Below are 25,939 nucleotides of genomic sequence, written 5' to 3' on the forward strand. Positions count from 1 at the left end.
TAAAATTATAAAAAAAAAATATTTTTTAAAAAAACAGTAATGTCTACATCCATGAGGATAGCTAATGTAAAGAAAAACCCCAATACCCCTGTGATGTTTCTCCTTGACTTTCGCACAACCTCACTCACAACACTTCTGATGCCAGATGTGGCGTGTTTTTCAACATCACCAAGCAATACCGTGACATCAGCTGGATGTCCTATAAGTTAACTGAATTCTAACACTATCTACCTGGAGATAGCATTAGATCCCACAGGTTAAGGGTTCAGTCCCACAAAACTGCCCAGCACCCTCAACTTCAGATGTCAATTGCAAGTCTAAGTTGTCACCTGTGCTTCTGACCAATCAGCTATAAATCAGAGGTTCCCATGACTCCCTGCTCTAGTACGATCAATTTGCTAGAGTGGCTCACAGAACTGAGGAAAACTGTTTACTGTTTACCAGTTTATTATAAAAGGATATGACAGGGGCCAGCCCCGTGGCATACCGGTTAAGTGAGTGCACTCCGCTGCTGGCAGCCTGGGTTCAGATCCCAGGCGCACGCCGATGCACCGCTTGTCAGGCCATGCTGTAGCGGTGTCCCACATCAAGTGGAGGAAGATGGGTACGGATGTCAGCTCAGGGCCAATCTTCTTCAGCAAAAAGAGGAGGATTGGCATGGATGTTAGCTCAGGGCTGATCTTCCTCACAAAAAAAAAAAAAAAAGATATGACAGAGGATCTAGATGAACATCCAGATGGAAGAGATGTGCAGGGCAAGGTATATGGAAAGGGGCGCACCACTCTCCCAGCACCTCCACGTGTTCAGCAACCCAGAAGCTCCCAAACCCCATACTTTGGGAGCTTTATGGAGGCTTCATCACGAAGGCATGATCAAACATTAACTCCATTTCCAGCCCCTCTCCCCTCCTGGAGAGTAGGGGGTGGGGCTGAGAATTCCAAGCTTCTAATCATGGTTTAGTCTCTCTGGTGACCAGCCCCCACCCAGGAGCCCACCAAGAGTCACCTCAATTAGAACAAAAGAACATTAGAATTAGAACTGCCATCACCCACAAAATTCCAAGGGATTTAGGAGCCCTGCGTCAGGAACCAGGGGCAAAGATCAAATATTACAACAAAATATGGTCCCAGTGCTCTTGTCACTTACGAAATTACACAGGTTTCAGGAGTTCTGGACCAGGAACAGAGGGCAGAGACATATATATATATATATATATGGTTTTTTTTCCTATTATCCCACAGCTACAATCAAAAAAACAGAAAATAAGTGTTGGTGAGGATATGGAGAAACTGGAACCCTTGTGCACTGTTGATGGGAATGTAAAATGGTACAGCTGCTGTGGAAAACGGTATGGTGGTGCCTCAAAAAATTAAATGTACAGGGGCTGGCCTGGTGGCACAGCGGTTAAGTGCACGCATTCTGCTTCGGTGGCCCAGGGTTCGCAGGTTCGGATCCCGGGTGCGCACTGACGCACTGCTTCTCAAGCCATGCTGTGGCGGCTTCCCATATAAAGTAGAGGAAGATGGGCACGGATGTTAGCCCAGGGCCAATCTTCCTCAGCAAAAACATCGGCATCAGATGTTAGCTCAGGGCTGATCTTCCTCATAAAAAAAAAAAATTTTTTTTAATTAAAAAAAACAAAAACTGGTCTCAAAAAAAAATTAAATGTAGAATTACCATATGATCCAGCAATTCCACTTCTGGGCATATATCCAAAAGAATCGAAAGCAGGGTCTCAAAGAGGTATTTGTATACCCATGTTCATAGCAGCATTATTCACAATAGCTAAAACATGGAAGCGACTTGAGTGTTCCTTGACAGATGAATGGCTAAGAAAAACGTGGTATACACATACAATGGAATATTATTTAGCCTTAAAAAGGAAGGAAATTTGGATATACACTACCACATGGATTAACTATGAGGACTTTATGCTAAACGAAATAAGCCAGTTACAAAAAGACAAATATTGCCTGATTCCACTTACAGGAAGTACAGCAGTCATTTATAGAGACAGAAAGTAGATGGTGGTTGCCAGGGACTGGGAGGATGGGAGAACGAGGAATTACTGTTTAACAGGTATAGAGTTTCAGTTTTACAAGATGAAAAGAGTTCTGGAGATGGATGGTGGTGATGACTGCACAACATTATGAATGTATTTAATACCAACGAATTGTACACTTAAAAAAGGTTAAGATGGTAAATTTTATGTCATGTATCTTTTACCACAATAAAAAAAATTGGAGGAAAAAAACAGATAAAAACAAACAGTAATGTCTGATTGTTTCATAGGCCCTTTCTACCACAGGATCTATTTACTTGAATTCTAAACCCAAATCCAACAATGTGGCAAACATATACATTCATTCCTTCAAAACACAGAAACACAGACTCTTGAGAATGTAAAGGGATCTTAGAAGTTTCTAACTTTTCTCCTGTTCATTAAAAGACAAACGTTGGGATATAGGAGGAAATGAACTTACATCTCAGGTTTAAAAACCATGTTATACTCTAAACTTATATTTTAGTAAAAGCATGACACACACCTGTGCACTTAACATCTTATGCGTATTTTTATGGCATAATTGGCAACATTTCCTCCAGAACGGGCTGGGAAAAACATAGGGGGTGGAGCACTGGCACATCACTTTAACTAAAACAAAAACAACTGTAAAAAATATTTTTAAGATACTCTTGCTCTCATGAAGCTACTAAAAATCTCTCTTGCTTAAGAAAAAGGAAAGGAGGGCCAGCCCGGCGGCTCAGCGGTTAAGTGCGCACGCTCCACTTCGGCAGCCCAGGGTTCGCAGGTTCGGATCCCGGGCGCGCACCGACGCACCGCTTGTCAGGCCATGTTGTGGTGGCGTCCCATATAAAGTAGAGGAAGATGGACACGGATGTTAGCCCAGGGCCAATATTCCTCAGCAAAAAGAGGAGGATTGGTGACAGATGTTAGCTCAGGGCTAATATTCCTCACAAAAAAAAAAAAAAAAAGAATAAAATAAAAAAGAAAAAGGAAAGAAAAAAACCCTCACAAACAATGTTCCCCATATCAGTGTACAAAGCCACATATCTAAAGTCTTTGTTTTAAAAAGACTTGTGGGAAATAGTTTTCTAGAAGGGATATTGCAGCCTTAAACATTCTTTAGAGCATTCCACTAGACCATTCTTCCAAATACCACCAGAGTGCCTTGAGTGGAATATTTCACTAATACATATTAGAACAAGTCAGCCAGATGTTAGAGTCATACAGGTTTTTAAATTTCAGTTTAGCTATTTGATATTTCTTCATCTTACTAGTCGGCAATCTCTGAATAAATATCATGCCTACAAAGGCTAAATTAGCTAGGGATTATGGAAGGGAGGAATTTGGTTTACTACTAAATCAGAACATAACTTCTATGTTATGTCAAATGAAAAGAGCACTTAAAACACAAAGCTCCTCTAAGTGTGAACACCTTTCTCTTGATTTCCTTTTCCGTCTTAAAAATCAAAACCCACTCATGTGCCTCCAATGTATTTTCTGACTCCTACCCGTTAGGTTTCCCTGTTACTTTCTAGACCACAACAATTTTGTCTTTTTTTTTGATGAGGAAGATTAGCCCTGAGCTAACATCCATTGTCAATCCTCCTCTTTTTGCTGAGGAAGATTGGCCCTGGGCTAACATCCGTGTCCACCTTTCTCTATTTTGTATGTGGGACACCGCCACAGCATGGCTTGATAAGTGGTGTGTAGGTCCCAGCCCAGGATCAGAACCTGCAAACCCCGGGCCATCTGAAGCCAAGAGCGTGAACCCAATCACTATGCCATCGGCCGGCCCCAACAATTTTGTCTTATTAGCCATTTACATTGCTAGGAAAACAACTTCTTCCCCAGCTTATAATGGGCTGATTCTTACCATTTCCTCTCTCACACAATTATTTCTTTAAAAATTAAAACAAAACCTTCTGAATCTGTGTACTATTACGTTGCCTTACGCCTTACAACTTCAGGGGAGGTCAAATCTCTTTTATGTTTTTACCCCCCAACTGTCATAGTCTTAACACCTCAAGATGACCCAGAGAAATGGTTTATTTTCTATTTCACACCAAACAGTAAGAGGCCTATCTATCTACTGATTGGGGGAAGAGGCTGCCAGATATTTATCTTAAAGCCAAATTAAGTCACCATCTTATCAAAACAGCAACAGTCAAACTCCTGCTAAGGGGAAAAGATGACTTTAAAAATATATATGTTTTCCTTAACATCTGAACAAGATTTATAAGCATTAAAGTAAACTGCAAACATCACAACACTCTCTTCCAACAACACTGATGCTGTGTCTTTTAAACCAGCTCATCTTCAAAAACACATTTCAGCAGAATATCCGTCAATCCAGACAAACGGAAGGTTGATAATAATTACTGTCTTGAATTTAGAACTTTTCAAAATATTTAAGAACTGCCTGGACTCCGTTGGTGACTCAGCCTTGGCTAATTAGCATAGAGACTCATCACAAGTCGCCACCCGATTAAACAATCCCCTTGTGTGACAGCATTCTTGCTCAAAGCGACCATCTAACTCAACCTGAGCCCGGGATGGGGTCTCACCACGGGCAGAGTAAGGGCACAGTGCTTCTCAGGCACCGGACCGGATTCAGCGCCAGATCTGTGGTCCAATGCCTGGCTTGGAGAGGGGGTGGGTATGTGGCAGGAAGAGACTGGGTGTTTCCGCCTGGAACCACCTCCTAACTTTCTTTGCCTGGGGAGGACCCCAAGGGTGGTTCTCCTTAGATGGCTTCAGGGCTCTAAGAGGAAGCAACCACCTCCAGGGCGTGAGGAGGGAGCCTCGGGGAAAAAGAACCAAGAGCCCGTGAGTGGATCCCCCGGGTCCGAGGGGTCACTCCCTGCCTCCCCTAGGGGGCGGCCCCCACTTCAGACCACATCGGGTACAGGAAGGTACCCCGGCTTGGATCAGAGCCCAAACCTCCGGGGGGGATGGGGGAGCCCCTGCCAGCTCGGGGCAGGCCCGGTCAGCGCGCCAGGACACGGCCGTCCCCACACCTGAGGAGCGACCGCCCCCGCCGACGGTCACCGCGACCGGCCGCCCCCTCCGCCGGCTCCAGCTCGCAGGGTCCCGGCCCCCCGCCCCCGGCCCGGCCGCCCGGTCCCACCGTACCTGGCGGGCGGCGGCGGCGGCGCTGCTCCTCACGTACCCGTTCCGCACTTCCCCGTTCGCCACGCAGCCGTTCGCCCGCACCGGGCGCCGGCAGCAGCAGCCTCTGGGCCCCGGCCGCATCGTCCCGGCAGCAGCAGGCGCCAGGCAGGTTCTGTAGGCGGTGGCCGAGGCGGCGGCAGCTCCCAGTCCCGCTCCTCACCCCACCCACTTCCCCAAAACCAGAAATGGCCGCACGCCGCCGCCAATTCCCGGCCTCGCGGCCACGCGGGGCGGGGCCCACTCCCGCCCAGGCCGTGGCTCGCCCAAGGCCGGGCCGCCAGGGAGGAGACGGGGCGGGGGCGGGCGGGAGGGGCGTGAGCGTAGGGACCGTTGGCCAATCCGGAGGAGGAGGAGGCGGACCCCTGCTGATCCTGGCCAATCACGGGTGAGAGTAGAGCAGCTCCCCAGCGTCTACAGCGGTTTCTGGAAGGACTCGTGGGTCTGGCACCCCAATAGAGGCCCAAGCCGGGTGGTGGGCAGGGCTTTGACTCTTAATAGTCCACCCTAGGGCGGGGCCCAGGAAGAAGTAGCCAATGAGGAAGGAAAGGGGGCTGAGCCCAAGACGGTAGAGCGGGAGACCGGGGTTTCTTGGACAGGTGGCGCGCTCTCTCCCTTTGCCTCTGGGGAGTTTCTAGGATTTGAATCCCAGCCCAAGACTCTTTATTTATTTAGCTAATTCCTCTGTGGGTGTTTATAGAATAGTCTTTTGGACATTCTCTTACCATTCTTTAATATGCGAGGCACTTTTTTTTATTTTTATTTTGTGTGTGTGGGGGGGGGAGATCAGTCCTGACCCAACATCCATGCCAATCCTCCTCTTTTTTTTTCTTTTTTTGCTGAGGAAGACTGGCCCTGAGCTAATATCCGTGCCCCTCTTTCTCCACTTTATGTGGGACGCCCCCACAACATGGCCTGACAAGCGTTGCATCAGTGGGCGCCTGGGAGCAGCACCGGCCGCCAGCAGACGAGCACAAGCACTTAACTGCTATGTGCAAGGCACTTTAATACATTTTTTTTTTTTTTTGCTGAGGCGCCCCAATACATTTCTTAAGTAGAAATTCAGATGTCTCTTTGGCCTTCTGGTCTTTCTCTGTCAAGGTGTTCTATACAATTTCCTTTAAAGAGCACTTCCTTGAAAGTCAGGAAACCTGATCTCCTTCCAACTCTGCCAATAACTCGAAGCTAAACCTTGAGTATTTAACCCCTTTGGGAGCCAAATTCTTTAAAATGGAGTTAATACTTCCTGCTTCATAGACTCATTGCAAGAATCATATCTTTTTTTAAACTTTTTTTTTTTGAGGAAGATTGGCCCTGCGCTATCTGTTGCTGATCTTCCTCTTTTTCTTTTTTCTCCCCAAAGCTCCAGCACATAGTTGTAGACTTGTAGCTCTTCTAGGTGGGACACTGCCTCAGCATGGCTTGATGTGCTGTGAGTAGGTCCATGCCCAGGATCCGAACCAGAGAACCCAGGCCGCCGAAGCAGAACGCGGAAACTTAACCACTACACCACTGAGCTAGCCCCCAGAATTATGTTAATAAAGCATTGTGAACTTATCATAATTCCTGGCCCAGACTAGGAGCATAATAAATACTATTTTCTCACCCCTTTAGTTCTGTCTTGCCATAAGGATTAGAAAGAAAGGAAACGGATCTACATTATAGCAAGAGACTTTTGGTTACCCATAAAGGATTTAGAGTCATAGTTAAGAGTATGGACTCTGGGCTCAGTCTGGGTTTGAATGCTGGCTGCACCACTTACTAGCTGAGTGACCTTTATATGTCTTCATCTGCTCAGTGGAGATAATAACAGTCGTCCTGAGGATTTCATACATGTAGTGTATTTTGTACAGGACCTGGCAATTAGTAAACATTATTAAGTGTGGGTTATTATTAATTGCTGAATGCACCTACCAGAGCCCCTGCATTCTTCCCCCACCCCCCAGAAGCTTTAGAAAGGGGGTTGACAAGGTATCCGTTTTGCACGATTTAGGAGCTGAAGAATCTAACAACAGGTGGTCAGAGCAGATATCCTCTTTGAGTCAACAAACACCATGATCCCAAAGAATATGTTTGTGATAGATGTATGAAGCTAAAAAAGGAGCATATGGTTTGTGCCTCACAAGTGAGAGACAAGACGTACATATACAAAGTAAACAACAATAAGAGGCCAACCAAAGGCTGGAAAGAGTAGACAACAGGAGTTCTGATGAGGAAGGCTGGATGACAGTAACAAGCCTAGACTTTCTCTATAGGAAGTTCTCAGGGCAGGAATCTGGTTGCAAGCAGGGCTAAGGGATTTAATTGAAGCTTAGATAGTAGGCTGAATGAATTTGCAGAAGGTTTGGGAGGAAGATGTGGGATGAGCTTGATCTTGAAGGGTAAACCAGATTTGGAGAGTTGGAATGGGAAGGGAGGGGAGGGTGTTCCCCAGAGAGGGAAACTTCAGAAGCTCAGATGCAGAGGCTGGAAAGAGCAAAGCCTTGAACTGGAGGCTAAGAGTAAAGGAGCCTGGCTAGATTACAGGAATCCCATTCCCCAATCCCTCCCTCTGTAGGGGGGGACACCAGGTCCTTGTCTTGTTCTGCCACTTACTCACCATGCATGGTCTTGGATGAGTCATGCAGCATCAACCTTGGTTTCCTCATCCATCTTACAAAGTTAATACCTGTTTATCTCACAAGGCTTTTGTAAGCATCAGTGATGTAATACACAAAAGATCTGATGACCTTGCACGCTATTGCTAAATCACAGAATAGTTGCATCAAAAGGCAGTAGGAAACATCCCAGGCTCCATGTAAACATGAAAACAACTCTTTTCAGATGCGTAAGCCACCTCATCATTATTTTACTGAGTTCATATGCAAAGTTCTGTGCTAGGCACCAGGATTACAACTCTTCTCTTCCTTCAAGATTGCTCAAACCACTTCAACTGTGAAACCTTTCTTGAAGTCCAACCTCCTCACAAAATTAGTCACTCATTTCTCTGTGAACTTTATACACACCCGTGTAAGCATGTGTCACATTGCTTTGGGATTCTTCATTTTGAGAGGGAGGTTATACAGTGGTTAGAAGCAAGATCTCTGTAATCAGACAGGATTGGAGACCCAGCTCCAGCACTTAAAAGCCTTATGACTGTGGCAAAGCTGCCTAACCTCTCTGTGACTCAGTTCCTTCATCTGTAAATGGGACATACCTCACAGAGTTGTTGTGAGAATTAAATAAGAAAAGCATTTAGTACCAGGGCCTGTCACATAATATTCAATAAGAGCTGGCAATTATTAGTTGACTAAATGAATTATTTGTTAAATGAATGAGTGACTGATTGAATACATTTATACCCCAATTAGAGTTGTCCAGTTAGATTGTCTAGTTAAAATTTGGGTTCTCAGGGGCCGGCTCCATGGCATAGCAGTGAAGTACGCCTGTTCCGCTGCTGGCAGCCCGGGTTCAGATGGCGGGCGCACACCAATGCACCACTTGTCAGGCAGAGTCCCATATAAAGTAGAGGAAGATGGGCACAGATGTTAGCCCAGGGCCAGTCTTCCTCAGCAAAAAAGATTCCTCAGCAAAAAGAGGAGGATTGGCATGGATGTTCGCTCAGGGCTGGTCTTCCTCACAAAAAAAAAATTTGGGTTCCCAGCACCTAGCATGGTGCCTGGCACATCGTAAGTACATGATAAATGTTTGATGAATGAAAAAATGGATGAATGAATGAAAATCTGGCCCTGCCTCCAGGGAGCCTTCTATCACAAGACTGTGTTAATTAAGATTCTTCTGGGGCCAGCCTGGTGGCCTAGTGGTTAAGGTCACATGCTCTAGTTCAGCGGCCCGAGGTTCACAGGTTCGAATCCTGGGCACAGACCAATGCACTGCTCATCAAGCCATGCTGTGTCGGCATCCCACATACAAAATAGGGGAAGATGGGCACAGATGTTAGCTCAGGGCCAATCATCCTCACACATACAAAAAAGATTCTTTTGGTTGCAGGTAACATAAGCCAATATTAGAAAACTTAATCAAGAAAGGTAAATTTATTGGAACTCTTCTCAAGATAGGTAAGTGTTGGAACCCAGGAAAACATCTCAAACCTCAGCAACAGAAAGCTATAAACCTTCCTCCTAGCACCAACCCACTTCTGAGGCTTAGCCGTCGGCAACTACAACTTTCACATTCCCTAGGTCAAATTTATAAGCTCCCAGGAAAGAGAAATCTGATTGGCCCAGCTTAGCGTGCAACATCTGATGCTTGACCAATCAGTGATGGTCAAAGCACACGGTCAAGCTGCTGGAGGTGAGGAATCAGTTACAGAGAAGGAGGGTTCACTGAAGAGAAAGAAGAAACAACCCTATCATTGTCCACTGCGATGACTGGGAATGAAAAGGACAAATAACAATCGCTTGGAGTAAGTGTTAAAGGAGGAGGCTTCCTGTAGAATATTTTTAAATGGGCCACGCAGGACTGCAGCCTAGGAAGAGAAATGAAGTGAGAGAATCCAGGCTATTCAGCTGGAGGAGCCGCCGGCCCACACTATCAGGTAGGGGTCTTGATTGCCTGCAGCGCAAGTTAACGCTGGCTGACTTACACAGAAGGGAATTCACTGGAAGGTTATTAGCAGCTCAGAGACCTGGCTGAGGGCTGGGGGATCGGGCTTAGAAAAAGTCAGGAGCCAGGGATGCTGCAGAGGGCTAGGCATCAAGGACTTCAGCAAGGGTTTGCAGCAGAAACTGGTGAGCATGCCACCACCAAAATAAATGAGCTCCAGCCAGCCTTTCCATCCTTGAGTCACTTGCTGAAGAGTCAGTCCTGGGAGAGAGCATCTAATTGGCTGAGTTTAGGTCACATTGGTCCATATGGAGCAGTGGAGAGCGGGGTTTGGCAAACAAAAGGATATGGTTCCTTCACCTTTCACGGTGGGAGGTGTTTACCGGGAGGACACAAAATGAGCAGAGGATTTACCCAAAAGGAAATTGGGAACCTCATAGAAAAAGGAAACGGACGCTGGGCAGGCAAAAATGACCAACGTTCACAGTATCAGTTAAGATGGCAGAAAAATCATAAGGTAGACAGGACCCTCCAGAGGCAATCTGCTTTGGTACAAAACCCAGGGCTGGACAACTCAGAGCTGTTATCTGATCCTGACTCCAGGAGCATCCTTTGGTCTTCCTTTCCAAACTTTTCATGCTTCATTTATTCATTTATCTCTTTGGCCAATCATTCAACAAATATTTTTTTCTGGGCACCATCTTAGGTACTACAAATACAATGATAAGCAGAAAGAAACATGGTCTCTACCCTTGTGGAGCTTACAGTCTTTATTTTATAAGAAATGGGTGGGCCAGCTGGTGACTCAAGCGGTTAAGTGCATGCGCTCCACTTCGGCGGCCCAGGGTTTGCATGCCCACATCCTGGGTGCGCACCGACGCACCGATTGTCAAGCCACGCTGTGGCAGAGTCCCATATAAAGTAGAGGAAGATGAGCACAGATGTTAGCCCAGGGCCAATCTTCCTCGGCAAAAAAGAGGAGGATCAGCACCGGATGTTGGCTCAGGGCTGATCTTCCTTACACACACACACAAAAAGAAATAGGTCTGCTATTTCCTTTTTTATTACTCCTAATCTAAGACAAGGAATGAAAGAGCCTAATTCTTCTCTTCCTGGGTTTCTGGCTCTACTTTTGCTGGAAAAACGTTTTTGGACCATTTTCAGTGGCAATATTTGCATCCACAAAACCAAATAGGGGGAACCAGCCTGGTGGTGTGGTGGTTAGGTTCACACTCTCTGCTTCTGCAGCCCAGGGTTCACAGGTTCAAATCCCAGGCCCAGACCTACGCACCGCTCGTCAAGCCATGCTGTGGTGGCATCCCACATACAAAGTAGAGGGAGACGGGCACAGATGTCAGCTCAGGGCCAATCTTCCTCAGCCAAAAAAAAAAAAACACACACACAACCAAATAGGCCCTGGGACAAGAGTTTAGAATTGTATTATTAGGGACTGGCCCAGTGGCACAGCAGTTAAGTTCATGCTTTCTGCTTCTGCGGCACAGGGTTTGCTGGTTCAGATCTTGGGCAGGGACCTACTCACTGCTCATCAAGCCATGCTGGGGCGGCGTCCCACACAGAAGAGCTACAACTCTACAACTATGATACACAACTATGTGCTGGGGCTTTGGGAACAAAAAAAGAAAAAATAAATAAAAGGAAGATTGGCAACAGATGGTAGCGCAGGGCCAATCTTCCCTCAAAAAAAAAAAAAGACTTGCATTATTATTGCAAGGCCTGAGCTGTTTAAAGAAATGATTGCATGCAAATACAAAGCTTTAAGAGGAATAATGGTTCCTGATTGGCTCAGGGTGCCTGCTGAGCATCCAGTAGAGTGATATTAATCTGTGTCTAACAAGGGATTTGTAATAGGAGTTCTGAGATAAGACAGATGAGTGCTCCCGGAATAGGCCGCTAGAGCCTGTCTCTCAATCGTAGGTCTCTCCCCTTGTGTTTCCTCTGCTCTAGAAGCTCCTCAGAACCTCCCACTCAACGGCCACACTCTACACTGCCACCCTGGACTTCCTGTGGGTACTCACTCAACAGATTGCTGCAATCATCTGGTGCTCTGCTTCAAGAAGTGGGCTTTTGCTTCTGGCTCCAGAACGAAGGAGAAGGGGTGGTGTTGCAGATAAGGATTATGATCATGATGGTGGTATTAGTCAAAACTCTTTGAGTTGCGTTTATTTTTTTTGTTTTTTTGTGTGTGTGTGTGTGTGAAGAAGATCAGCCCTGAGCTAACATCCATGCCAATCCTCCTCATTTTTTTGCTGAGGAAGACTGGCCCTGAGCTAACATCTGTGCCCATCTTCCTCCACTTTATATGGGACACCACCCCACCATGGCCTGACAAGCAGTGCATCAGTGCGCTCCTGGGATCCAAACCCAGGCCACCAGCAGCAGAGTGTGCACGCTGAACTGCTATGCCACCGGGGCCGGCCCCTTGAGTTGCAAGTTTTGAAACTGAATTCAAATTAGATTAAGCATGGAGGAGATTTATTGGCTCAAATAACCAAAAGACTAGGGGTAGATCTGACTGGATCCAGGTGCTCAAACGATGTCATCAGGACTCTGTCTCCATCCTTGGTTTGGTGTCCCTCTGAGTTGGCTTCATTCCCAGATAGGGGGTCAACATGTGATGGCAACCATGGCTCAGGGCCGGCAAGCTTGCATTCAACCAGCTTTAAAACCTCAGCTGAGAGAGAGTGCCTCTTTATTCTGGAGTCTCAGTGATGGTCCTAGCTAAGCTCCCATTGGCCCAGCTTAGGTCCCATGCCTCAGGCAGATGTTGAATTGATTGGCCATGCCTGAATCTTGTGCCCACCCACTCCTCCAATTCTGAGCCACGGGCTCTGAGAATGGGAGATCAATGGTTTCCCAAATGGAAGAGATGGGTGGTATTTCCAGAAAAAGGGGTGCTGGGCAGGCATAAACAACAGATGTTTATTATACTGCTCATATTGAATGTGATGATGACAACAAGAAGCAAGAGGTAGGAATGCCTAGGAGATTCTCAACATTTTTAGAAGATGTTACAAGAAATACTAGTTTTAGACTCTCCCTCCTCCCCAAATCCAAACTCCAAAATTTACCCCAAATTTACGTTTACTTAAACTGATGAAAGTGATTGACATTTTATCCTCTTCATCTTTATAAAATCATCATCCCAGGGGCCGGCCCGGTGGCGCAAGCGGTTAAGTGCGCGCGCTCCGCTGCGGCGGCCCGGGGTTCGCTGGTTCGGATCCCGGGCGCGCACCGACGCACTGCTTGGTAAGCCATGCTGTGGCGGCGTCCCATATAAAGTGGAGGAAGATAGGCACCGATGCTAGCCCAGGGCCGTCTTCCTCAGCAAAAAAAGAGGAGGATTGGCGGATGTTAGCACAGGGCTGATCTCCTCACAAAAAAAAAAAAAAAAATCATCATCCCAGAGCAATTAATAAATATCCCATGTATGTGCTTGTATAAGAAAAATAGAAATGTCATCTTTACAGACTGCGAATTTACTCTCTAAGAGACCATCAATGATGACAAAGAACTCATAGACAGCCATACCAGCTCTGAATTTGTTATGTATTGTCAATTTTAAATGACATAAATTGAATTGTACTATATGTAAAGTATACCTCAGTAAAAAAACAAAGAAATAGTTAAAAGAAAAATGACATAAAAAAGAAGGTTCATTTGTTTCTAGGCAATGTGGTATAGGCATTCTATGGAGTGATGAGATTTGCATATTTAAATAAAATAGGTTTAAGGTGAGGCTGCCATTTCTTTTCCACTTCATAGAACCCTTCAAAGATTTTGCTGTCCTCCTCATCTCTTTATATTTACTTGGCAATGCTACATATTCTTGGACAAAATAACTTCCTTTAAAATGGTCTTCCTTGGGCCGGCCCCGTGGCTTAGCGGTTAAGTGTGCGCGCTCCGCTGCTGGCGACCCGGGATCGGATCCCGGGCGCGCACTGACGCACTGCTTCTCTGTCCATGCTGGGGCCACATCCCACATGCAGCAACTAGAAGGATGTGCAACTATGACATACAACTGTCTACTGGGGCTTTGGGGGAAAAAAATAAATAAATAAAAATTAAAAAATTAAAAAAATAAAATGGTCTTCCTTGGGCCAGCCCTGTGGTGTAGCAGTTAAGTGCGTGTGCTCTGCTGCTGGCGGCCCAGGTTCGGATCCCGGGCACGCACCGATTCACTGCTTGTCAAGCCATGCTGTGGCAGCGTCCCATATAAAGTGGAGGAAGATGGGCACAGATGTTAGCCCAGGGCCAGTCTTCCTCAGCAAAAAAAAAAGAGGAGGAGGATTGGCATGGATGTTAGCTCAGAGCTGATCTTCCTCATAAAAAAGAAAGAAAGAAAAGAAGGAAGGAAGGAGGGAGGGAGGGAGGAAGGAAGGAAGGAAGAAAGAAAGAAGATAAAACGGTCTTCCAGGGCTCTTATCCCTACCCTCAATATTTCCTAACTTTTTCTCACATTTTTTCCTATCTTGTACCACCCCCAAAAACCAGTAATTTCTGGTGCCTGATGTCTGGGAAAGCCAGTTTAACCTGTATCCAGAAGAGTGCTATTTTGTTATTTATGCTCCTGGGGTATCTACAAAGCCACGTGACAGGTTCTCTCAGTAGATATCCTGAAAAGCACAGGAATTACAACAGGCAGTGAGGATGCAAGAAAGGTGCCCAAACAGCTGACAAGGAAAAGAAATTTTCTTTTTTCTTTTTTGGTTAGGAAGATTGGCCCTGAGCTAACATCTATTGCCAATCTTACTCTTTTTGCTTGAGGAAGATTTGCCCTGAGCTGACATCAATGCCAATCTTACTCCATTTTTTGGTATGTGGGATACCACCACAGCATGCCTTGATGAGCAGTGTGTAGGTCCGTGCGGGGGATCTGAACCTGAGAACCCCGGGGCGCTGAAGTGGAGCGCACAAACTTAACTACTACACCACTGGGCTGGCCCCAGGAAAAGAAACTTTCTTGTACCTACCTTAAGATCCTGACACTCTAACATTTCAAAATATAGTACATTTCCGTTTTATATCAATAACACCTTTTAAAACATAAATGACAACTTTAGTCACCTTCTATTTCAATCCAAACCTTCCTTTCCCCATGCTGACTATACCATACTAATCTGCCCATCTATATCTCACATTTCTTAAAGATTTTTTATTTATTTATTTTTCCCCCAACGCCCCAGTAGATAGTTGTCTGTCATAGCTGCACATCCTTCTAGTTGCTGTATGTGGGACGCGGCCTCAGCGTGGCCGCAGAAGCGGTGCGTCGGTGCGATCCCGGGATCCGAACCCGGGCCGCCAGCAGCGGAGCGCGCGCACTTAACCGCTAAGCCACGGGGCCGGCCCTATATCTCACATTTCAATTGATTGCTTCTCCAACATCCATTTCACCTTATATATTTAGAGTTGGGTTAACTATTGCACAGGCCCTTGCCATGGTGATTGGTATAGGAACTTAGTTGATTCAATCATGGTAAGACTGGAAATTTTGGTCCAATGGTCAGGGGAAGGAAACCTATCTGTTCATATGAATGTGAAGCCTACAACTGCTGCAGCCATTTGGCTACCACCAGGAAAACCCAAGTAAGGATAAAGCCAACATCAGGAAGTGAGCAGAGTGGCCTGCAGATATATGGGTGTGGTGCTCTGATCAAAACATACGTGAAACCTACCTGTAGACATTTCAGTTATACTGAGTCAAGAAATTTTCTTTAATTGTTTATGCCAGTTGAAATTGTTTTCTTTTTAAATTAGAACTTAAAGCACCTTTATTACAGTCCTTCAGCAGAATCTTTCTTTAAGACATTATTGAAGTATAACTGACATCAAGTAAACGGCATATATTTGTAAAATTTTATGAGTTTTGACATATGTACACACCGGTGAAATCATCTCCACAATCAAAATAATGAACATGTTCATCAGCCTCAAAAGATTCCCAGTACCCTTTTGGAATTCCCCCCTCCTACACCACCCTCCCCCAATCCCAGAATTTCTGTTAATAGACTAGTTTGCATTATCTAGAATTTTTATATAAATGGAAGAATAGAGTGGCATAGACTAAATGTTTGTGTCCCTCCCCAATTCATATGTTAAAATCCTAACCCCCAAGGTGATGGTATTAGGAGGTGGGGCCTTTGGGAGAAGATTAGGTCTTGAGGGTGGAGCCCTCATGAATGGGATTAGCACTCTTATAAAAGAGACTCCAGAGAGATCACTGGTCCCTTCAGTCATGTGAGGTTACAGTGAAAAGATGTGTTCTCACCAGACACCAAGTCTGCCAGTGCCTTGATCTTGGACTTCCCACCCTCCAGAACTGTGAGAAATAAATTTCTGTTGTTTATAAGCTACCCAGTTTATGGTATTTTGTTATAGCAGCTTGAATGGACTGAGTCAGAAAATTGGTACCAAGAAGTGGAGTGCTGCTATAACAAACATCTAAAATGTGGAAGCAGCTTGGGAAATGGATAATGGGTAGAGGCTGTAAAGTTTTGAGATGTATGCTAGAAAAAGCCTGTATTGTCGTTAATGGACCTTTAAGGGTGATTCTGATGAGAGCCCAGAGGGTAAAGGGGAGGGCTTCTTAGACAATACCTAAGTAATCCTGAATAGAATGTTGGTAGAAATATGGACCATTCTGATGAGATCTCAGAGGGAAATGAGGAACATGCTATTGGACAATGGGAGACAATCATCCTTGTTATAAAGTGGCAAAGAATTTGGCTGAATTGTGTTCATGTCCTGGTGTTTGGTGGAAGGTAAAATTTGTGAGTGATGAAATTAGATATTGGGTTGAGGAAATATCTAAGCAAAGTGTTGAAGTAGTGCCTGGTTCCTCTTGATTGCTTCTAGTAAAAAGCATAAAGTAAGAAATGATTCAAAGATGGAATTTTTCATCAAAAGGGAAGCAGAACTGGGACCGGCCTGGTGGTGTAGCAGTTAAGTTTGTGCGCTCTGCTTTGGGGGCCCAGGGTTCTCAGGGTTGGATCCCGGGTGCGGACCTATGCACCGATTATCAAGCCATGCTGTGGCGGCGTCCCACATATAAAGTAGAGGAAGATTGGCACAGATGTTAGCCCAGGGCCAATCTTCCTCAGCAAAAAAGAGGAGCATTGGCAACAGATGTTAGCTCAGGGCTAATCTTCCCCAATGAAAAAAAAGGGAAGCAGAATGTAAAGATTTGAAAAATTCTCTGCTTATCTGTATTGTAAAGAATGAGAAAATATATTTGGGAGAGAACATAAGAGGTGTGGCCAAGCAACCATCTGGTAAAGAGATTAGCCAGCCATCTCAACAGAAACCCTGAGTTATTGTTCAAGGCAGTGGAAGAATGCAAAGGAGAGGCCACCAGTGCCTGTGGGACATTAGTACACTGCTTTGCCTCAAGTCACAGGCTCTGCTTTCTGAATTCTGGCACCTAGCTCCTTGGCTACTCCAGGTGTGGCTCCAGTGGGCCCCTGAATAGAGTCTTTAAGTAATGTTTTTTTCTATTACAAAAGCAACATATATTTAATATAGGAAAGTTAGAATATAATATAGATAGGGCCGGCCCCATGGCTTAGTGGTTAAGTGCGCGCGCTCCGCTACTGGCGGCCTGGGTTCGGATCCCCAGCGTGCACCGATGCACCGCTTCTCCGGCCATGCTGAGGCTGCGTCCCACATACAGCAACTAGAAGGATGTGCAGCTATGACATACAACTATCTACTGGGGCTTTGGGGGAAAAAAAAAAAGAATATAATATAGATAAAAAAAGAGAATAGAAAAACCAATAATAATGTATCTTGATGTATGTCCTTCCATGAATGATAATCAGGAAAAAAAAATAGTGAAAGAAAAATGGAAAGAAAATTTGGGGTAAAATAAACAGCGTGAGCAGTCACCAAGATACAAAACAGCCTACAGTGTGGGCAGACAACACAGCCACTTGTTACTTCTGGAGCAGAGTCCTAGAGGAGTAGAATCCATTTGGCAGTCCCATAGTGATATATAGCACTCAATATGTGCATTTTGTATTCAAAGTACCCGTGTACCCATTTGTGTTTGTTTTCTCATCCACTATATAGGAATTAGTGAAACATGCTCACTTAGTTTGTGGGGTTATGTGTGCCTCTTTTCTTTTCACGCATTTGTATCCCAAAGAATGAGACACAAAAATTCTGTGTTCTGGTGCCGGCCTGGTGGCGTAGCGGTTGAGTTCTCACACCCCGCTGCAGTGGCCCAGGGTTCGCCGGGTTCTGATCCTGGGCGTGGACCTACTCACTGCTCATCAAGACATGCTGAGGCGGTGTCCCACATAGAAGAACTAGAAGGACCTACAACTAGGATATACAACTATGTACTGGGGCTTTGGGGAGAAAAAAGAAAAAGAGGAAGCTTGGCAACAGATGTTAGCGTAGGGCCAATCTTCCTAAAAAAAAAAAAAAGAGAATTCTGTGTTCAGATTGTGTATGGTTCAATGTCTTCCTACATTTAAGTTTTAAAAATAATAAGTCTATTTATAATTATAATAATTAAAAACCTAGTGACAGAGTGGACTACAAGGTTGCTTTAACATCTAAAAAAATTAATACACCATATTAATAGAATAAAGGACAAAAGCCACATGATCATTTTAATAGATGCAAAAAAAATTTGACAAATTCTAACACTTTTATGGTAAAAGCACTAGGAATATAACAGGAATAACAAACTAGGCATAGAACAGAATTGATAAAGGGCATTTACAAAAAATCTGCAGCTCACGTCATTAGCATTATTCTAAATGGTGAAAGACTGACTGCTTTTTTTCTCAGACCAGGAACAAGACAAGAATGTCCACTTTCACTGCTTCTATTCAACATTGTACTGGAGTTTCTAGCCAGGGCTATTAAGCAAGAAAATGAAATAAAAGCCATCCAAATTAGAAAGGAAGAAGTACAATAATCTCTATTTGCAGATGACACACTCTTATGCATAGAAAATTCCAAGGAATCCACTAACATATGATTAGAACTAATAAATAAGTTAAATAGGTTGCAGGATACAAGAGTGGTATACAAAAATCAGTTGTATTTCTATGTTCTAGCAATAGACACTCTAAAAATGAAATTAAGAAAACAATTCTATTAATGATAGCATCAAAAAAGTCTAAAATACTCAGGAAAAAATTTTAAAAAGTGCAAAATTTGTACACTGAAAACTACAAAATATTGTTGAAAAAAATTATGATCTAAATGATGGAAAGATAGCCCGTGTTTAGGGATTGAAAGACTTAATATTGTTAAAATGACAATGCTTCCCAAATTGATCTACAGATTCAGTGTAATATCTAGCCAAATCCCAGCTGGCTTTTTTGGACACATTGACAAACTGATCCTGAAATTCATATGGAAATGCAAGGGATCTAGAATAGTTACAACGACCTTGATAAAGAAGAACAAAGTTAGAGGACTCACACTTCCTGATTTCAGAACTTACCATACAGCTGCAGTAATCAAGACAATATGCTAGCATAAGGATAGGCATATAAATCAATGGGATAGAATTTAGAATCCAAAAATAAACCCTAATATTTATGATGAATTGATTTTCTATAAGAGTGCCCAGACAATTCAAGGGGAGGAAAGAATGGTCTTTTCAACAAATGGTGCTGGTACAACTAGATATCCACATGCAAAAGAATGAAGTTGGACCCCTACTTCACACCATATACAAAAATTAAGTCAAAATGGATCACAGACCTAACTGTAAGAGCTGAAACTATAAAATTTTTAGAAGAAAACATAGGTATAAATCTTCATGACCATGGATTAGGCAATGATTTTGATATGACACCAAAAGCATAAGCAATGAAAAAAAAATAGATTTCATTTTACCAAAATTAAGAACTTCAGTTCTTCAAAGAACACCACTTCAAAGGACCACTTAAGAAAACGAAAAGACAACCCACAGAATGGGTGAAAATATCCGCAAATCATATATCTGATAATAGACTTGTATCAAGACTAGGGAAAGAATTCTTATAATTCAATAATAAGAAGACAAATAACCTGATTTTAAAACGCCAAAGGAGGGCCGGCCCCGTGGCTTAGCGGTTAAGTGCTCGCGCTCCGCTGCCGGTGGCCCGGGTTCAGACCCCGGGTGCGCACCGACACACTGCTCCTCTGGCCATGCTGAGGCCACGTCCCACATACAGCAACTAGAAGGATGTGCAGCTATGACAGACAACTATCTACTGGGGCTTTGGGGGAAAAATAAATAAATAAAATCTTTAAAATGGCAAAGGATTTGAATAGACATTTCTCCAAAGAAGAAATGCAAATGGCTAATAAGAAAATGAAAACATGCTCAACATCATTAGTCATTTTGGAAATGTAAATCAAAACCACAATGAGATGGGGGCCGGCCCGGTGGCGCAAATGGTTAAGCGTGCGCGCTCTGCTGCGGTGGCCCAGGGTTCGCTGGTTCAGATCCCGGGCACACACTGATGCACTGCTTGGCAAGCCATGCTGTGGCGGCGTCCCATATAAAGTGGAGGAAGATGCGCACAGATGTTAGCCCAGGGCCAGTCTTCCTCAGCAAAAAGAGGAGGATTGGCAGATGTTAGCACAGGGCTGGTCTCCTCACAAAAAAAAAAAAAAAACACCTATCTCAGTGCCTGGCCCATGGAGCACTTGGTAACAATTGAATAAAGGAAGGGAGGGAGGGAGGCAGGAAGGAAGGAGGGAGGGAGGAAGCAAAGGAGGGAGGGAGGAAAGAAGGGAATGGATGGATGGATATGATTATATACAGTCTTTCAAAAACTATTCACTTTCTATAATGAGAGTCTTTCAAAAACTATTCACTCTCTATAGTGACACTTTCTATGTTAGTGTCAAGAACCTAACACACATTATCATTGGCCCCACCTTGCAAATAAACTGGGTGTCCCAGAGGATCAATAACTGACTCAAATCCATATGCTAGCGAACAGCGGAGGGAAAATCAGAACTCAAGTCTATATACACTGAAGCCAATATTCTGCATATTCATTTCCATAATTTTGATGATGTTTATATATTATATTCAAAATATAGGGGTGAATCTAAGCTATCTTGACATGAATAAGAACTGTAATATGCATGTGCATGAGGGCACTGGGCAGGGTGGGGAAGGGAAGGAAAGGGATGGCTTCTGAAAATTCATGTTAGATGTTGTTGGGGTTCAAAGGGGCCCAATAAATAATACCGTTATCCTCATCAAAGTTCTGAACCAACTGAGAAATAAGACAAAAGTGTCAGCAGAGGGGCCAGCCCGGTGGCGCAAGCGGTTAAGTGCCTGCACTCTGCTTCGGTGGCCCAGGGTTCACTGGTTTGAATCTGGGGCACGCACCCAGGCACCGCTTATCAAGCCATGCTGTGGCAGCATCCCATATAAAGTAGAGGAAGATGGGCACGGATGTTAGCCCAGGGCCAATATTCCTCAGTAAAAAAAAAAAAAAACAATAAATAAAAAAAGAGGAGGATTGGCATCAAATGTTAGCTCAGGGTTGATCTTTCTCACAAAAGAAAAAAAAAAATCAGCAGATGCAGAACCAAAGTGCAGGGTTGAATTCGTGGGCTTGGGGTTGCACAGGGCCCTACACGTAGTTTAATGCTCTGCCATCACTGTCATGAAATTCTTAGTAATTTTCATTTTGTACTGGGTCCCACAAATTATGTAGCTGACAAAAATGTCGCCTGACAAAATGTCACTGTTATTACTGTTATAAAGGATCTAGGAGTATGTGGCTTGGGTGTGAGAGCCAACTTCTAACTTCCAGTCTAGACCTTGGGCAGCCCAACTACAGGAAAGTTTGAATCTGCAACATGTAGCCATGTTGCTGTCTCCCGCTGGTCCTGGTGGAAAGGGAGAAAGAAAGAGACTAGATCTCCCAAGCCAGGACCATTGATAGATCACCTCCACCGGAGAAACATATCCCACACCATCCAGGTACCCCACTCCACCTCCCTGGGGAGTAAGAGGTGGGGCAGGAGGCCAAGCGTGATTAGGTAGACCAGAGAGATGGGGAGGCATTCCCCTTTAACAGGAGCCTTAGTTAAAATTCTTTTGGTTACAAGTAACAGATACAATCAAATTAGCTTAAACAGAACAGGAAATTTTGGGAAGGTGTGGCAGACACTGTTTGTTTTATAGCAACAACAAATTCCCCTCCCCCTCTTCCCATCTTCCTTGCTGATTTTGTTCAGGTACAGGGAGGACATCTCTCGATCTCAGAAAAGCAGGTGTCCTGCCAGCCCCATGAATCATAGTTGGTCTAACCTAATCATGGAAATTCCAGTTCCCTTTGTTAGGCACTCACTTTTCCAGTCTCTCTTGAAGGTAGAGTAAATATGTGACATAGTTCTAGCCAATAAGATATAAGAGGAAGTCTTCTGTGGAGACTCTGAGAAAGAGAGATTTTTCTTTACTAACAAAAGTTAAGCCACTTTCCCGGCTGCTCCCTTCCTTCTTACCTGATGCAATTATGTGAAAACATGATGTTTGGAGCCCTGGTAGCCGTATTGAGACCATGAAGCAATAAGCACAGAATAAAAGTCAACATGCTAAGTGGCATAGCCAGAAGATGGAAAGAGCCTGGGTCTTTGATGACATAGCTGAACACACCCTGGCTCTACCTGCCCCCAGATTTCTTAGGGAAACAACATGTCCTAAGGTTCAAGCCACTGTCATTTAGGCTATCTCTCACTTGCAGTCAAATACATCGTAGCTCACACAGACGTACACCACATTCATAGTGAATATTAAGGAACCCAAGGGCAACGGCTCTCAGAGGGTGCACTGGAAAGCTGTCTCACCCTTAGGCAGTTATTCTCTCTTCTCCCTTCATCGCTGCTTCTCTCCGAAAATTTGTGTCTGTAGGGCATGTAGGGGCTTAAGAACTATGCCTCTACCCTCTGGGTCCTTCTGGCTGATCTAAGAATTAAATTGACATGAGACAGAATAATAGGAGAAAATCAAACAAAGTTTAATAACATGTATACGTGGGAAAAACCCAGGAAAACTCAGTAACTGTCCAAAATGGCTGAAGCCACCACCTTAAATACCATCTTCAGCTAAAGACAAAGGAGGATGTTGGGGAGAGTGGTTTAGGACTTCAAAGGGGAGGAAGGCAATTCACATGGAGATGGAAAAGCAAATGTTTGGTACACAAATGTATGCTGGGCCACCTATAGACAACGTGAAGAGAGAGAAAGAGAGAGAGGGAGGGAGGGAGGGAGAGAGAGAGTTTAGCAAGGACTCTCCCAGTCTACCATACCCGGAGTTATTGATGGTGATGGCCTGGCCTTCTGTCTTAAATTCTTTCAAGTAGTTAGGGGAAAGGTCAAAGTTTCTTTCAGAATCTTTTGTCCTTAAAAATAATCAAGCCAAAGAGACACATTTTGGAGTGGCCAATTCTGATCCCCCACATGTCCTTCTTCACTCTTCTCTATAGACCAGTTTGCACTGATTCAACATTCACAGGGCAAAGCCCTCCCTGTCTGCATTTCCTGCATCTGAAAGACCAGCTCAGGCTACAACTAGCATCTCAAGCTCAATTCCAAAGTCCAGAAGAGAGAACAGGCTTGACCCAGTTGTTAGCCACGTACATCCCTCCCTGGCCCAATTAACACCATGGGGCAGAAGGTCACATACTCAAACATGGCTGCCAAGGGGGCCATGCAGAAGTGTGTTTGTGTGTGTGTGAAATTCTCAGAGAAAGAAGAGGCATGGGCTAAAAGACACTCCTAAGTGTTAGGGAGAGGGTGGAAAGGGACCATTCAGCCTGAGAGAGATAAGAGCTCTCCCAGGGGGCAGCTGAGAAATTCCTCAGAACAGAAGTCAAAATTCAATCCCCTAAGGACTTTTCTTGAAAGAGGACTGAGGAATGAGAACGAAGGAAAGGAGTGGCCCTAGAGAAGAAAAAAGTTGTCCCTGAGGAAACAGAGGGTAGGATTAGATGTCCCTCTAACCTCCCCACCCCCATCACCCCACTCCCTATAAAAGACTGAAAGCCAGTTCTGGTTGTTTTAGGCTGAAGTCCCACAGATAACGTGTGTTTGTGTGTGTTCCCTGGCAATCCCTGGCAGCAACGTTTCTCTCTAGAAAAGGTCACTGAAACAGATTAGGGTCAGCCTTGATATTGTTTCCCCACAGAGATCAGAACACTGCGGACGCCAGAACTCTGCCCTGAGGGTGGCCAGGTTCCCACGTGGCTACCCTGATGAGGGCAGAGAGGGCTTGGTGGCTGGGGGCGAACAGGGAGCAATTCCGAGAAGGGCGGGGGCGGGGCGGGGGCAGTGCTGGGGTCCTGAAGGGGAGAAGGGTGTGATTTCCAAGCGCTTTCCCCTCTCCTCTCTGTGCTGGGAAGGGTCAGCGGCGGAAAGAATGTTCTGGTGCAGGCGCTGGCCTGGGACACTGAAGGATGTGTTTGGAGAAAGCACTGGAAGGAAGCCAGGAAGGCAAGATAGAAGGGGCTCTGGGGTAACAGTTGGACAATTCTCGGAACACAGAAGCTGAAGTCGGTTTCGATCCAACTGTCCCCTCCTGCCTTCCTCTTTCTCTGCATTCCTACTTAGTTGTGCGCACAGCGCTTGGCCCCTCCACGCGCCCCTTCCACCGCTCCTCTGCGAGGGATCACGTCTGTTCTGTTCGCTACAGCACATCCCTCTGCACATAAGAGGCACTCAACAAGTGTTTCCGTACTGAATAAGTGAATGGAACTCTGCAACTAGAAGAAAGGGCCCAAGACATAAACAAAGGCTTCGATTGAAACAAAGGCTTCGATTGTCTTGTAATCAGAGAAGAAAGTAACCTTTACGCCATGTTTGCTCCACCCTTTGAAATGTTACTGCTGGATTTGTTTTGTGCCGGTAAAGAATAAGGGGGCAGGAAAAACGTTTGGAACCAGTGGACCAACTAGTAATTTCCCAAACTAATTCATAGGAGGGGAACTTTTTGTTTAAACGAAATTTTAACTGGAAGCCTAAACAAATATAAGAGCTGGAGAACAATAACGACAACAAAACCAACAGTTGCTCTCCTGCCCCCTCCTCTCTGAAGAGCTGGTTTTAAAAAACTCTCATCTCCTGCTGCTGCAGGGTGACTGGTAAAGCACTGAGGCCCAGATGGATGTCTAGAACTAAAATTATTGTGGTTATCATTTTACAATATATATACGGCAAGTCATTATGCTGTCCACCTTAAACTTATACAGTGTTCTATGTCAGTTATATCTCAATAAAACTGAAAAATAAATAAATGATTTAATTTTTTAAAAAGTACCAAGAATGAACATGGCCACCTCCCGCTGCGCCTTTCTTGGTAAATTGGCTCTCTTGGCTCCCGTTGAACCTGACCTTCTGAGGCTCCCATGTTATGTTCTGGACACTGTAGGGGATTATAAACAAGTTTCTAGGACGCTCCACAAGAGGCTCACAGTGCTGTTAGAAGACTGACTACATACTGTAAGTTATAAGAACATCTGGTAATTATGGCCGACAGTGTCAGCTTCTCACCAGGCCCTGCCCTATTATATTAGCTGACACTTATTGAACACTCTCTGTGCCAGGCACTATGCTATGTACCTTTCAGGCATTATTTCCTCTATGGGATAAACTTTAGTATTTTTATCCCCATTTTGCAGATAAGAAAACTGAGACTTAGTGAGACTAATGTCACACTATGGCGACTGAACAGGAGAGTGGTGGGGTGAGGATTCAGACTCAGGTCAGCTAGTTTTATAGTGTATTTCTTAAGCAGCACACTGTATTGCCAGGGGCGGGAGCTGGATATATCCTAGTCCATGTAATGTCCCTGAGAATGATACAGTGACTCATTCAGAGTGCCTTCGGGAAAAGGAAACCACTCTGAGTACTTGAAACAGAGAGAGTTTAATGCAAAGCATTGGTGATGGAAAAGCTGAGAAGCCTGCAGGAGACAATGAGACAGCCCAGAAATAAGCAACGGCAGGAAGCTACCAGCCCTCCTAAGCTAGAAGGTCTTTTAGTATAACCAAATACCACAGATGGCGTGGCTTAAACAACAGAAATATATTTCTCATGGTTCTGGAGGCTGAAAAGTCCAAGGTCAAGGTGCCAGCAAGGTAGGTTTCCTTCTGAGGCTCTTCTCTTGGCTTGTAGGCAGCCTGCATCTCACTGTGTGCTCACATGACCTCTGCT

The 25,939-nt window shown here is 44.7% G+C and overlaps 1 protein-coding gene across 3 annotated transcripts in view; it reads right to left on the reverse strand.

Moving 5' to 3' along the window:
* The window catches only part of SPTLC2 (serine palmitoyltransferase long chain base subunit 2), a 131,893-nt gene extending 105,954 nt beyond the window's left edge, over positions 1-25,939 (reverse strand). The window contains exon 1 of one of the 3 annotated variants that reach the window (XM_058567441.1): positions 25,044-25,939. In XM_058567441.1, the coding sequence (XP_058423424.1) occupies positions 25,044-25,133 (90 nt within the window). In that variant the 5' untranslated portion in view covers positions 25,134-25,939. Of the gene's footprint in view, positions 1-5,158; positions 5,310-22,576; positions 22,724-25,043 lie in introns of those variants that run through there. The other 2 variants (XM_058567442.1, XM_058567440.1) reach the window with 2 other exon arrangements.

The sequence above is a fragment of the Diceros bicornis genome, chromosome 24, assembly GCF_020826845.1.
Source record: "Diceros bicornis minor isolate mBicDic1 chromosome 24, mDicBic1.mat.cur, whole genome shotgun sequence".
NCBI lineage: Eukaryota > Metazoa > Chordata > Mammalia > Perissodactyla > Rhinocerotidae > Diceros > Diceros bicornis.